Source organism: Eubalaena glacialis, chromosome 4 (assembly GCF_028564815.1).
Source record: "Eubalaena glacialis isolate mEubGla1 chromosome 4, mEubGla1.1.hap2.+ XY, whole genome shotgun sequence".
Lineage (NCBI taxonomy): Eukaryota > Metazoa > Chordata > Mammalia > Artiodactyla > Balaenidae > Eubalaena > Eubalaena glacialis.
The window spans coordinates 153,273,585-153,289,047 of NC_083719.1; the positions used below are offsets into that span (position 1 = coordinate 153,273,585).

At 43.5% G+C, this 15,463-nt stretch overlaps 1 protein-coding gene across 2 annotated transcripts in view; it reads right to left on the reverse strand.

The window, feature by feature from the left end:
- The window catches only part of SH3PXD2B (SH3 and PX domains 2B), a 110,673-nt gene that overhangs the window by 49,758 nt on the left and 45,452 nt on the right, over positions 1 to 15,463 (reverse strand). For both annotated transcript variants that reach the window (XM_061189933.1, XM_061189934.1), the window contains exon 4: positions 9,381 to 9,457. In XM_061189933.1, the coding sequence (XP_061045916.1) occupies positions 9,381 to 9,457 (77 nt within the window). The remainder of the gene's footprint in view (positions 1 to 9,380; positions 9,458 to 15,463) is intronic.

Consider the following 15,463-nt stretch of genomic DNA (forward strand, 5'->3'; position numbering starts at 1 on the left):
CACTTCCCATTTCTGACCCCCTTCTCTTTCTGGTTTGGAGCAGCGAGTATTCATTTTCCTGCTGTCTTGGGGCTCCCTGTGGGTCGCTCTTTCCTCTGAAATCCTGCAGCTCTTGCAGTTGGAACCACATAATGAAGAGGCTGATTATATGCTGGACCGTGGTGTGTCCTGGCTGTTTCGTGGGCAGAAATCGTGCGGCTCCCCCCAGACTGCAAACACAACATTCCCTTATGTTGGCTAAGCACTTGATGGCTCCCAAAATGTGTTCGTCTGCATCATGTCATGTCATCCTGAAAGGGCTGGCCCACTTTAGAGATGGTGAAACAGAGGTTCTGGGGAAGTGACTAGGACTTGAGCCCCAAACCAGCGACTCCAGCTCCTCTACCCCAAATCCAGAGGATTTCCTCCTGCACCTTCCCACATGCCTTGACAGTGCTGGGAGGACCCTGATGCCTGGTTGAAAGTATCTGCTGGATAAATGATGTGAGGAAGAGGCCTGGCTGTGGCCACGTGGCCCTGGGTAAGCCCTGAGGTGGCCGTGGTTTCTGCCTAGAGGGGGCCTCTCTGCTGAAATGGGCAGAGACCCCGAATGGACCAGTGCGGAAGGGACAACGAGGCCCATGGAAACCTCCCGACAGTGCCAAGTTCTCTTTAGGTTTTGAACAAATCCTAGGAGGTAAAAGCCAAACCAAACCCCCAAAGCATAATACAAAGCCAAGTTACTCATAAAAGGCAGCATCGAATGCTTTGATATTTGCCCCTTTCATTTGGAACGACAGGCTAATAGCAAAAACATGAGCTGGGGCACAGCAATAGTTCTGCTTCCGAAATACCCCAGAATTGTCTCGTGTTTGGTCAGTATGACAAAGAACCGCAGTTCCAAGAAAACTCTGGTTCTGTTCCGCATGGAGTCCTGGCCCTTTGGACAGATGTGGCTGCTCGATGCAGGGGCAAGAGGAGAGGTGAGGAGGGCAAGTCCTGCTTGCCTGTGTAGTGATGAAAGGTCAGACAGATGCAGCTCCTGGTTCTGGCTCTAGCCATGTCCTATCACCTCTGAGCCTCAGTCTGCTCATCTGTAAAATGGAAATAACTAACACCCATCCCGGAGGGTTGTGCTACAGAACAAGTGAGCAAGTGGCTGTAACGTTTCCATCATATACTAGCTGCTTGATAAACATTCAGTTAACCCTCTGGCTCTCTGGACTGTACCAAGTACTATAGCGTGCTGCGGGACTTCCCTGGTGGCGCAGTTGTTAAGAATCCGCCTGCCAATGCAGGGGACACGGGTTCGAGCCCTGGTCTGGGAAGATCCCAAATGCCACGGAGCAACTAAGCCCGTGCGCCACAACTACTGAGCCTGCGCTCTGGAGCCCGCGAGCCACAACTGCTGAGCCCGCATGCCTAGAGCCCGTGCTCTGCAGCAAGAGAAGCCACCGCAGTGAGAAGCCCACGCACTGCAACAAAGTAGCCCCCGCTCGCCGCAACTAGAGAAAGCCCACGTGCAACAACAAAGACCCAGCACAGCCAAAAATAAATAAATAAATAAATAAATAAATATATATATATATATATATATTTTTTTTTTTTTTTTAAAATAGTGTGTTGCTTCCAGGGACGATTTTAGAGTCAGCAAGGTGATTCAGTTTAATCACAACGCCTCGGCTAGAGAGAGAGAGTTTGTGTCTTCAACAAAATTTTAAGTGCACAGCACAGTACTGTTGGCTATTGTACAGCAGACCTCTAGAGCTGATTCCTTCTTGCTTGACTGAAACTTCATGCCTGTTGATCAGTAACTCCTCATTTTTCCCTCCCCCAAGCCCCTGGCAACCACCATTTCACTCTCTGATTCTATGAATTTGACTATTTTAGATAACTCATGTAAGTGGAATCATATGGTATTTGATCTTTCTGTGACTGGCTTATTTCACTTAGCATAATGTCCTTAAGGTTTATCCATGTTGTTGCGTATTGGCGAATTTCTTCTTTTTAAAGGCTGAATAGTATGCTATTGTATGTACAGGCCACATTTAGGTTGATTCTACATCTTGGCTATTGTAAATAGTGCTGCAATGAACATGGGAGTGCTAATATCTCTTCCAAATCCTGATTTCAATTCCTTTGGACAAATATCCAGAAATAGGATTGCTTGACTATATGGTAGTTCTATTTTTAATTTTTTGAGGAACTTGCATACTGTTTTTCATAGTGGCTGCATTTTGCATTCCCACAAACAGTGTGCAAGACTTCCAGTTTCTCTATATCCTCACCAACACTTGTTGTCTTGTTTTGTTTTTTTTTACATCTTTATTGGAGTATAATTGCTTTACAACATTGTATTAGTTTCTGCTGTATAACAAAGTGAATCAGTTATATGTATACATATATCCCCATATCCCCTCCCTCTTGAGCCTCCCTCCCACCTTCCCTATGCCACCCCTCTAGGTGGTCACAAAGCACCGAGCTGATCTCCCTGTGTTATGTAGCTGCTTCCCACTAGCTATCTATTTTACATTTGGTAGTGTATATATGTTACTGCCACTCTCTCGCTTCGTCCCAGCTTACCCTTCTCTCTCACCCCATGTCCTCAAGTCCATTCTCTACGTCTGAGTCTTTATTCCTGTCCTGCCCCTAGGTTCATCAGAACCACTTTTTTTTAGATTCCATATATATGTGTTAGCATACAGTATTTGTTTTTCTCTTTCTGACTTACTTCATGTTATTGTTTTTGATACTAGCCATCCTGACAGATGTGAGGTGATAATCATATTGTGGTTTTGATTTGCATTTCCCTAATGATTAGCCGACACTGAGCAACTTTTCATATAACTGTTGGTCATTTGTGTATCTTCCCTGGAGAAATGTCTATTCAAGCCTTTGGCCCATTTAAAAATTGGGTTATTAGCTCTTTTTGTTATTGAGATGTATCAGTTCCTTACATATTGATATTTTGGGGATTAACCCCTTATCAGATATGTGATTTGCAAATATTTGCTCCCATTTTGTAGTTTGCCTTTTCACTCTATAGATTATTTATTTTGCTGTGCAGAAGCTTTTTAGTTTGATGTATTCCCACTTCTTTATTTTTGTTTTTGTTGCCTATGATTTTCGTGTCATATCCATGAGATCATTGCCAAGAGCCCTGAAATAAATCCATGCATATGGTTAACTGATCCTCAACAAAGGTGCCAAGAATACACGGAGGGGAGAGGACAGCTTCTTCAACAAATGGTGCTGGGAAAACTGGATATCCATATGCAAAAGAATGAAATTGGGCCCTTATCTTATACCATACACAAAAATCAACTCAAAATGGATTAAAGCCTTAAACATAAGACCTGAAACTATAAAATTCCTAGAAAAAAGAACTTCCCCAACTTGCTTCCCACGAGCGTGACCAGGCTCTGCAGAGCTTCCTCTGGTAGTAAGCAACAGAAGCTGGCTAGATTAAAAAACAGTTTTTGTTGCTGTTGCATCACTGTTTTTATTTTTACTTTTAGGGTACGTGATACCAGTTTTACATTGTGGTTGTGATATAAAATTTTCTCTAAAATATATATTTTTAAAGAAGTTAAAAAAGTGAATTAATATAAAGAAAAATATTAATAATAATATAGGTAGTAGAATATGGTAAAAATCTTCAGGGGAGGTCTCAAGGGACTGGAGTCTGGTAAACACTACTGTTATACCGCCTATAGAGTTTACTTTAAAACATTAGGGTTGGCCAAAGTGTTTGTTTGGGTTTTTCGTAAGATGTTATGGAAAAACCCAAATGAACTTTTTGGTCAACCCAATACTACAGCACAGTAGAGGGGGTGGGGGAGGGAAGTATTGGGAGTTTGGGATTAGCACATGCAAGCTATTATGTATAGGATGCATAAACAACAAGGTCCTACTGTACAGCACAGGGAAATATATGCAGTATCCTATGATAAACCATAATGGAAAAGAATATGAAAAAAAAAATATATATAACTGAGTCACTTTGCTGTACAGCAGAAATTAATACAACATTGTAAATGAACTATACTTCAATAAAATAAAAAATAAAAAAATAAAATACTACAGCACGGGCATACACACTCACACGTTCATAGGTGTGTATGTGTGTGTATGTGTGTGTGTGTGTGTGTGTGTGTGTGTGTGTGTTAGATTTAACCTACACTCTAATAATGGTGAGTTTATATCTGAAGTACCCTCGTCGGGAATGAACACTTCAGCAGATAGGAGACTCTAATCACAAGTTCTCATTTCAGAAATGGCTACTTTGGGGCTTCAGCTATCTTCACCTCTGACCAACACTATAGCCTCTATTTACTAGCATAACAGTTGTTAGAAATAATTTTCTTCACTGGTGAAATGAGGGATGGCCCTTGCATGAACAGAACACAGCGAGCCCAGCATTATACATCCTTCTTCATGGTACCCTGGTTCTAGGATTCCGAATCCTCTGTGTTCTACCTCTTCTTGAAGATTTTACTGTCAGACCATGGTTAGGATCCTGCCACTAGGATACCACTGCATCTGTCTTAAGGAAACTTTCATGCAAAGCGGTGTCAGACAAGACAGCTGGTATTTCACTGAGTTTATACAACAACTTGAGAGTCTGTTTAGGGAGCTGCTTGATAACAAATGCTTGTATGTGTGGCAGGATTTGGCTGAGTCTCGTTTTCGTTGTGTCTTTTGATGAACAGAAGTCCTTAAATTTACTGTAGTCAAATAAATCAATCTTTTTATGCTTGGTACTTTTTGTGTCTTTAGAAGTCCCTCTATACCTAGAGATTATGAAGATATTTTCCTATTTTTATCTTCCAAAACCTTTTATAATTACCTCTTACATTTAGGTCTTCAATGCACTTGGAAATGATTCCATGTGTGTGCAAGGCAGGGGTTAGTTATCTTTTTTGTTTTTTCCAATACGGATACCTATTTACTGAGGAATCCTACCTTTCCTCAATGATCTACAAAGCTGCTTTTGTTAGTATCAAAGTGTCCAAATACACATAGGTCTGTTTCTGGGTTCTCTATTTTGTTCCAATGGTTGTCTATCCTTGTGCCAACACCATACTATGTTAAATACTGTAACTTTATGATAGGTCTGGTAGAGCAGAAAGTTTCTTCCTAGCTGGTAGCTAGGTTTGGGGACATCTACAGCCTTCCTCTATCTTTACCTATTGGAAACTACCAATTTCTACCAAGATAAGGCTGACAGTGATAGATAAATTGGCTTAAGTCAGCTCACAACAATGTCAATAACAGAGACCAGATCTTACATAAAGGTCTATGCAGTCTCTAAAAGACTTCACAGGCCTTGTGACAAAAGGGATGGCTTCATCTCCTTCCAGGAGGGCAGTTCCCTTGAAGCTAAGCCCAGGGAATTTGGCCAACTAAAACCCCCAAATAACTGCTCTGCTTCTTATGATGCATTAATAGCAGGGGCGGTAACTCCCATGCGGCTCATGTAACATAAGGTAACATAAGCAGTTTCTTCCCTGTGGTTAATCCAGGTCAATTCATGATCTCTGGACCATTCCAAGCATAGCCAGATGCAGGCAGCTGCTGCTGTCCCTTATCCCTCCAAGATTTTATATTTCCTTTTCCAAATCAAATGTCCAAGGGTTCGGGAAGCCCTGGGTGAGAGGAAGGTATGACTGGAGAGAAGTTGGGTGGGCTGGGGAAGAAGCAGGAGAGCACATTTGGGCTGAGGTTTCTGGGAAGGTACCAGGTGGAACTTGCCAGCTGGCTAAGGTGACCCCAAGGGTTCAAAGTTCTTCCCAGCAGGGCCTGGACAAAGGAATTTTAGGCTCTAGAGGTTTGGAAAAGGACAAAGAGCAAAGATCTGAACTTTCCTCTGAGATCTGGGAGGCAGCAGTGGTGTCTTTGTGCCTGAATGACGAGCCCTGCCCCTCATCCCCATCCCTTTTTTAAGGGTATCCTTAGGAGAGAGAAGAGTCTGAGTCTATCTGCTTCTATGAAACACACGCTTAACTATTTTGGCCTCTTGAATTTGTACTTTCTTAGAGAGGCCATAAGTGGTATGCGAGTGCCAAGTCCTAAAAGGGCTGGATTCATCTCTCAAAGTCTCGAATACTGTTATTGTGAGTAACTTGGTTGGGCCTCCATTTCCTCATCAGCACAAAGGGAAAAAGAACACGTCCTCCATGTTATTGGAGGGATGAAACGTGGTCATGTCTGGTAAAGAGGAGATGGTCAATCAGGAGTGATTTTCTGCCCTTCCATGACATCTCCTGCCAAGAGAGGGGCGTCTATCCCCACGCTTTCCCCCTTCAAAATTTTTCTACAGACTTATTGAAGTATAATTTATGCACCATAAAATTCACCCATTATAAGTACACAATTCAATGATTCAAATTCAAATTATAGAGTTGGGCAACCATCACCACATTCTAGTTTTAGAACTTTTCCATCACCTCAAAAATGTCCCCAACCTCATTTGCAGTCAATCTCCATTTCCACTGCCCCAAGGCCCAGGAAACCACTGACCTGCTTTCTCTAAATTTGCCTTTTCTGCACATTTCATGTAAATGGAATCATACAATATATAGTCTTTTGCATCTGTCTTCTTTCGCATAGCATCATGTTTTTGAGATTCATTCATCTTGCAGCATTAATCAGTATTTCTCTGTCGAACAATATTCTACTGTATGCCTTATTCCACATTTTCTTTATCTATTCTCCAGATGATAGACATATGGATTGCTTCCAATTTGGGGCTATTACGAATTAATGCTGCTATGAACAACTGCATCCAATTCTTTGTGTGGACAGTTTTCACTTCTTGTGAGTACGTACCTGAGAGTAATCGTATGATAAATTTCACTTTTGAAGAAACTGCCAAACTGTTTTCCAAAGTGGTTTCCATCATATGTCTCCAGCAGAATAAAGAGCTCCACTTTCTCTCACATCCTCACCTCTTGTGTGTCTTGTTGATTACAGCCATTCTGGAGGCTGTGTAGGCATCTCATCATGGTTTTATTTTTCATTGCCCTGATGATTAATGATGTTGAACAACTTTTTATGTGTTTATTAAGCATTGTATGTCTTCATGGGTGAAGTTTCTATTCAATCTTTTGTCTATTTTTAAACTGGGTTGTCTTTTCATTTTTGAGTTGTAAGAGTTGTTTATATAGTCTCAACACAAGTCCTTTCTCAGATATATGACTTACAAATATTTTCTCCTAATCTGTGGCGTGTCTTTTCATTTTCTTCATGATATCTTTTGAAGCACAGAAATGTGCAAGCTTAATGAAGTGGAACATATCAATTTTTCTCTTTTGGTGTTATATCTAAGAACTCTTTGCCTAAAACCAAGGTCATGAAGATTCTCTTTAATGTTTTCTTCTAGAAGTTTTATAGTTTTAGCTTTTATATTTAGGTCTATGATCCATTTTGAGTTGAGCTGATTTTTTATGCATGGTGTGAGGTCAGGGTCCAATTTTAAAAACTTATTTTTTTGCATATGGATATCCCATGATCCCACCATTTGTTAAAAAGACTACCCTTTCCCACTGAATTTCTTGGTACCTTTGTTGAAAATCAATTGAGTATAAATCTGAAGAGTTTACTTCTAGACTCTCAGTTCTCCTCCAGTGGTCCATCTGCCTATCCTTACACCAGTACTACAATCTTTTCTTTCTCCCCCCAATAAATAAATAAATAATTTATTTTTTTATTTTTGGTTGTGTTGGGTCTTCATTGCTGTGCGTGAGCTTTCTCTAGCTGCAGTGAGGGGGGCTACTCTTTGTTCCGGTGCACGGGCTTCTCATTGCAGTGGCTTCTCTTGTGCGGAGCACAGGCTCTAGGTGCGCAGGCTTCAGTATTTGTGGCTCGCAGGCTCTAGGGCGCAGGCTCAGTAGTTGTGGCACATGCGTTTAGTTGCTCCGCGGCATGTGGGATCTTCCTGGACCAGGGATCTAACCCGTGTCCCCTGCATTGGCAGGTGGATTCTTAACCACTGCACCACCAGGGAAGTGCTACGCCAGTGCTACAGTCTTGATTACTGTAGCTTCATAAGAAGTTTGGAAAATGGCGAGTACAATTTTGTTCTCTAATTTTGTTCTTTTCAAAATTGTTTTGGCTATTCTGAGCCCTTTGCATTTCCCCATACACTTTAGGATCAGCTCGTTCATTTCTACAAAAAAGCCTACTAAGGTTTTGGCAGAGATTGCATTGACTCTGTGCATCAACTGGGGGAGGATTGCCAATTTAACACTATTGAGTCTCCTAATCCATGAGTATGGAATGTCTCTCCATTCATTTAGAGTTTCTTTAATGTCCCTCAACCATGTTTTGTAGTTTCAGTGTATAAACCTTGTACTTTTTTAATTAAATTTATTCCTAATTATTTTATTCTTTTTGATGCTATTGTGAGTGGAATTATTTTCTTAATTTCATTTTTGGGTTGTTCCCTACTAGTAGATAGAAATACAATTGATTTTTTAATATTTGTCTTGAGTCCTGTAATCTTACTAAGCTCATTTATAAGTTCTAGCAGGTTTTTTTGTGGACTCCTTATGGTTTTCTACAATAGAATCATGTCATCCATGAATCAAGGCAGTCTTACTTCTTCCTTTCTAATCTGTATGCCTTTTATTCCTTTTTCTTGCCTGCTTACACCAGCTAGAATCTCCAGTAAAATGTAGATCAGAGGTGGAGAGAGCAAATACACTTTGCTTTTGCTCCTGATCTTAGGGGGAGAAAGCATTCACTGCTCCATTTTTAAGGCATTTTTTTCTATTCCTACCCTTCTCCAATCAAACTGCTAGTGATTTTAAGTTAGAGGAATAAATACTAAAGATTAGGGAAGCTAAACAAAAGAAAAATATGCTTCTTTCTTGACATCAGCCTCAAATCAAACAAAACATAACCAAAAGGCAGGGAGGCCCCTTGTGGTTGAGAACATTTAAGGGATTGGAAGCCAGCTGCACTGTCCAACAGGGGTTGGCTGAATAACTTCTAGAACATTCATGCACAATGGAATACTACGTAACCATTAAAAGCAGGTTCAAGAAGATTTTTTTAATAGCATGGGGAAATTCTTTTAATATGAGAGAAAAGAAAAAGAGCAACAAAAATAACACATATGGGATGATCTCAACACCATAAAGAAATGCATGCAGAGAGAAAGGAGATAAAGGAAATATGTAAAAACCTTCATAATTGTTGCCTCTGAGTTAAAGGATCATGGGTGATTGGTTTTTCTAATTTCTTTACATTTTTTTCACCTGTACAGATCTTTCACAATGGGCATCCTGTAGTCAGAAAAGGAAAAGAAAAACAAAACAAACAAACAAAAAAAAACCCAAAACTACCCACGGGGAAGACATGAGACACAGGGAATTGTTGGCATTTCTCAGACTTACCTTACAGTATTCATCGATTGGTATCAGGCGTTTGACAGCCACGTCCCGAATGTGGCTCCGTCGGAAGAGAATTTTGCCTGCAGAAGATGAGAGTGCATACAGCGTTGTAAGGGAGCATTGACAAGCTCTCAGCAACCTGGGAGGATGAGGATGTGGCTGCCTCTGGTAGGCCTGAGTGGTACCTAAATCCCTCGCTGCCATCCATACCTGCTGCTGGACATCCACAGGGCCTGGATGACCCTATGCTTGGTCCTCCAAAGCCCTGTTCACAGCTCTAGTGCAAGGGCTTGAGGGAGTGGGGCTCAGTGGATAAGTTTTGGTGAGATAAGGGAGGCTGGAATCAAACCAAGGAAGGAAGACCTGATGATCGGAGGTCCCCTGTCCAACTATAAGATTCTCAGATGCGGTGAGCACTTCAGCAAACACTCAGATATGCCCTCACCCGACAGCTCAGTCTCCTTCCCTCCTCTTTCTTTGTATACCTTCTGCTCTAGTCTGGTGTTTTCCCAATACTCCACGCTCTCTCATAATTCTGTGCCTTTCCCTCTGCCTGGAATACCTTCCCCATCCAACCTCACCCACTACCCCTGCTGGGAAACTCTTACACACTTCAAATGGGTTAAGACTTCCTGTCTCTTTCAGAACAGACTTGCGGTTGCCAAGGCGAGCGGGGGGGGGAGGGAAATATTGGGAGTTTAGGATTAGCAGAGGCAAACTAGTATATATAGGATGGATAAACAATAGGGTCCTATTATATGGCACAGGGAACTACATTTGATATCCTGTGATAAACCATAATGGAAAAGAATATGAAAAAGAATATATATATGTATAACTGAATCACTTTGCTGTACAGCAGAAATTAACACAACATTGTAAATCAACTATACTTCAATAAAATTAAAAAAAAAAAAAAAAAAAAAAAAGAGTTCCTGTCTCTGATTGTACACATCACATTGTCGATTTACATGTCTTCTTCCTTCCTACTAGTCATGGGGCTCTGCCCAAATAGGGATTGACTCTGCTTTAGTCAACTTTTTGCCCCTGCCACATGGCACTCACGTTTGATCAATGCATGAAGGTGGATTCCACCTGCCAGGACGACAAATCCCTTCAATTCCCTCGCCAATAAGTGTTTGTAACAGAGGGCTCCAAGCCCTCCCACCACACCAAATACTAACAGTCCATTCACTACTTGCTGGGTGACATCTGAGCCCTGGGGTGTGGTACCAGAACCTCCAGTGTGACATATGGGCAGAGGACATGGGTCACAGGCAAAGACAAGTATATAAATGATGCCACTGAGGGTCTCAGGAAATATCCAAGATGCTGAAACATTATGGGTGAGGTTTGTTTCAAGCGAATCAGCGGGTTCCCGAGAGTCTTAAAGGAGATCCTCTCATGGGGAGATGGTGGCTAAGTTCATGCACTGAGGATCCAGACAGCATGGCCACACCATTCTGGATTTGTCACAGAGGCAGGGGCCGGAAAATCAGAAATAAGACATCAAGGAGCGACAAAGAGGTGGGGGATGGAGACAAGCCCCCCTGCCACGCTCATGCAGGGCGACCAGGAGGTCTCTAGGGGTCAAAAAGGAAGGCACAGGGAGACCACAGCTATCCAGACTGCAGAGCATGGAGACCTACTAAGAACTTCACCTACTTCTGGTCCAAGGAGGTAGGTCCTGGAGAAGAATTTGGGTTATGAGGCTGGCAGGGTGAGGAGAGGTTAGCCACTGATCTGAGATGGTGCTGGTGAGACTGCTGTCTCCATGGGTCAACCTTGGGTGAGCAGGGACAAGACGGTAGGAAAGGCCCATAAAGAATTTTCATCATAGGACAGAATCGAAAGGGATCATGGGAAACAACCTATTGACTTTTAAAGATTTGCAATGCAAGGTGGTCAGGGAGATTTGTACCCAAAAAGACCATATGGTTAAGATCACATTTAAAATAATCTGACAACTTGCTCTTGGGCAAAAAGGCACAATCAGGAAATGAAGTAGATATGGTCAACCTAATCCTTTTTTTGTTCATTTCCATTTAATTAAAAAAGAACCCACAATGAGATGAAATACATATTCCTTATATTCCTTAATAACAAGGATCTCCTTTTTTATAATGGTGATGGGTTTAATTCTGATGAGTGAGTCAAATTTCTGATACACCACGCTTGTTAGAAGAGAAAAAAATCTAGAAGAAAATGCATCACAGGGTTCATAGTGCTTGTCCCCGAGGGTAGAAGACAAAGCCTTTTTGTGTTCTTCTTTATACTTTCCCCAAAGTGCCTACTATAAACATTGATTGCTTTGGGAATCAGAAAATTTTCATGTCATTTAAAACGAAAAAAGCAAATTATGCAGCAAAGTGGGAAGGAGTTTACAACCTGGCCTCCCTAGAACCGATGATATTCCCTCATTCACTCCCTAGGTGCAGGCTCTGTGTGAGTCCTCTGTGCGCAGGCTCTGGGGGCCTGCCTTCCTGGCACGAGTGCTTTCCAACAGGGAGGGCCCCTGCTGACATTCTGGGTGGGGCAGTCCTTCCCTGGGTGGGAGTAATAATTACCACCCTCATGGGTGGGACCACTTGAAGATCAGAATTCCTAGGAGAATCCTGAACCTTCAGGAAAAATAAGAAGTATGTGCCTGTGAAGAGAAATCCTACACAGCAAACGCTTCCTGCCCTCTAATCTATTTCTCAAAATGGGAGAAGGGGTGCCTACCAAAAACATTTTGGTCCCAGTTTGGTATAATTTCCCCTTCTATAATATCAGAGGAAGGGTGGAGAGAGGGGTGTACAGGCCTCTTACTGAGAAGGCTGTGACCTGACTCGAAAAATTTACAGTGGGCATGGTGCTAGCACCGGCCTGGCACAGGCCCACCTCAGAGCCACCACGGCCCAAGAGAATTCGCCCAAGGCCCGGCCTGCAGGGGCTGGGAGAGGACCAACAACTCAGGCGCCTTCTCCTGGGGGTGGGACACAATAATGTCACTCCTCTTCCTGTGTGGCCTCAGTGAGTCTCTGGGTACATGTCAGGTGCCCTGCCAGCAGTGGGGACAGGAAGTCCCCTCGGCAGGAGTAGCACGTCCGGGGAGGCCACAGGCTCCACAGGGTCAGTGAGGCCCCAGGCCAATCCCAGGGGGGTCTATTCCTTCCTGTGCTGCCTTGGGAAATGCATTTACCTGTCAGAGTCTCAGTCTCCTCATCTGTAAAATGGGAGAGCAGCCCCTATGTCTTAGTAGTAATCTCCGTGATACACCAGCACAGGGCTTGGCCCTACCTAGGTGCTTAAAAAAGGGTAATTACTTTGTTTAAAAAATAGGTTACATGATACTGCCTTATATTCTACAAGGAAGAGCACCTCTCCTTTCCTCAATCCCCAACTTGGTTTCTTAAGACCTGCCTCCGACAGGCTAATTCATCATTTATCCACAGTGGAGTGGAGTTACTGCTCAGGCCCTGGGCTGTGGGGCAGAACAGAGTGGCCAGCGTTCCCCTGGCCGGTGCCTCCAGGTGAAATGCGGATCTGCGCCTGCAGTGAAGCTTCTGTGTGAGTCACGGAGGAGGAGGGCTATCGGAGGAGGGCTATCGAGCCCGCACCCAGCCCTCCCCTCAGGCCAGCCTTCCTGGAATGGGAAGGGTGCTCAGAGGAGAGAACAGCCTTTGGTGGGAACGAGCAGGCTTTTGTTTTCCATAGTGGAGGAAGGCCAAACTGTAATTCTTATTTTTCAAGCCGCATCCTCTGCCAAGTTGGCTTCCCCAGCTCTTGCTGGGATGGAAAATTGCACAGGGCTGCTCTCCCCGCCCCCCCGCCTTTGTGCTAACATGAAACTCGCTTTTGTTCTGCTGACGTGGCAGTCTTGGCAGAAAACTGACCCCTAGGAGAGGGGACGTTTCTCCCACCCGTCCCTGCCCTTGGCCTCGGCCTCAAGGAAAAGCTAAGAGGTGGGCTGGGAAGGGATGCTCCAGGGGTCTTAGGGCCCAACGGGGCCTCTCCAAGCTACAAGTGGGTGTCCTGAGCAGGGACAACGGAGCCAATTCCCTGAGAACAGCATTTTCATGAATTCGTGGGTGGAAAAGGATTACGTAACCATGAAAGCTTTCAGGGGCTGGGGAGAGGGTCGGCTCAAGTTCTTCCCTGTCCTGGGAAGTTTTTCCAGAGCTGGTTTTGCCTTTCACCAGCAAAGAGTTATAACTCACTGCTTTCCTTTTTTTCCTTGAAGAAAAATATACGTTTAGAGCCCATTTCAACTTAAATATCCAGATTGATCATTTAAGTAGGACTCCAAGATATGAAAGGCCCAAAAATTCCAAAGGAATGTCCCAGGACCCTGTTTCTGCCTTTACTGAGAACCTTCTATGTGCCAGGGAGAGAAGCTTGTGAAGCAGGGGTCACTGTCCCATTTTATAGATGAGAAACTAAGGCTCAAAGGTGGGGGGAGATGTCGTATGCTTGAGGTCACAGGACTGGGCCTATTGAACTCCAAAGCACATGCTTTGGGCGCTGAGATGTGGTTACTTCAGCTGGCATACCGGCTTTCCTCCAATAAGGAAAAAAATTCCAGTGTTCTCTCCCCATGGAAGAAATAAAAACATTAGGTTTTTTTTAGGCAAATGATCTCCCAGTAAATGGGGGCCTGGCAAATACATCTACCCTGTCTCTAAACTCACTCAATGATGACAATATCCAGAAGAACACACTGATGTGCTGATTGCAAAATCCTGGAGTGGGGGAGGGGAGAATGGGCTCCTGGGTGATCCATCTTAGGGCCTGCCCCCTTGTCTGCATTACGAAAAAGATTTAAAGGGCTGGCCAGCTCTAAATATTTGTGATTTAGGGTGATTGTCAATTTGCCAATTACCCGTACATAAAGATACTAGTAAGTGCTTAATTGCTGCTAGTTACATATCAGGCACTTACCTAATCCTCCTAACAGCTCTATCATTTAAGTACCATTATGATCTCCAATGTGCAAATGTAGAAATGAAACTCCATGTGCTTAAGTAATTTACCCAAGGGAACAGAGTGGATGATTAGGGGCACTGGGATTTGAACCTGGGCTGTCTGACTTTGGGCATGAATTCTGAGCCCGCCATACCTGTGACTGAATCCCAGCTCTGCCATTTATGCAAGTGATTATAATTTCTCTGAGCCTCAATTTCCTCATCTGTGAAATGGGCATAGTAATGGCTGCCCTGCAGGATTGTTCTAAAGATTCAACAAGCTAATGAATGTAAAGCACTTAGCCCAGCGACTGGCCCACAATAGACAGCTAATAAATGGTAGCTATTATTACTTGAAGCTATAACATTGGTTTGGGTAACCCAGTTTTTTGAGTTGAAGTCTTGATGTTATTCCTTTGGTAAGAATTTTTTTTGGGGGGAAAGGGACACTGAATGTCTTGAGAGCTGGGACCAGCCATGGTTGCATTAACTCCTCCACAGTGCCTGACACCCAGAAGGTGCTTGGCCCACTCAGGCGGGTATGCAGGCAGGCAGAATTTCTTAAACGGCCCCCCAAAGATGTCCCACCTTAATCTCAGAGCCTGTGAATATAATGGAATCTCACTCCTGGGATCATGTTATATGATATGCCTCAGTTCATTTCAAGAGAGGGAGATTACCCTGGATTAGCCAAGTGGGTACAAGGTAATCCTATGAGCCTTTAAAAGCAGACAGCTTTCTCCAGCTGGTGGCAGGAGGGGAAGTCAGAGATTCCAAGCACAGGAGAGAGATTCAGTGCCCCGTTGCCAGCTTGAAGATGGATGAGGTATACAGGTAGCCTCTGGAAGCTGAGGGGGTCCCCAACGGACAGCCAGGAAGGAAACAGGTATCTCGGTTCTAGAGCTGCAAGGAACTGAATTCTGTCAACAGCCTGAATGAGGTTGGAAGTAGACTCTTCCCCAGAACCTCCAGGTAAGTGCCCAGTCCAGCCAAGACCTTGACTTCGGTCTTTTAAGACCCTAAACAGAGAACCCAGCTGAGCCTGCCTGGACTTCCGACCAACAGAGCTGTGAGATAATAAATGGGTATCGTTTTAAGCTGCTAAATGGGTGGTAATTTGTTATGCACAACAGAAAACAA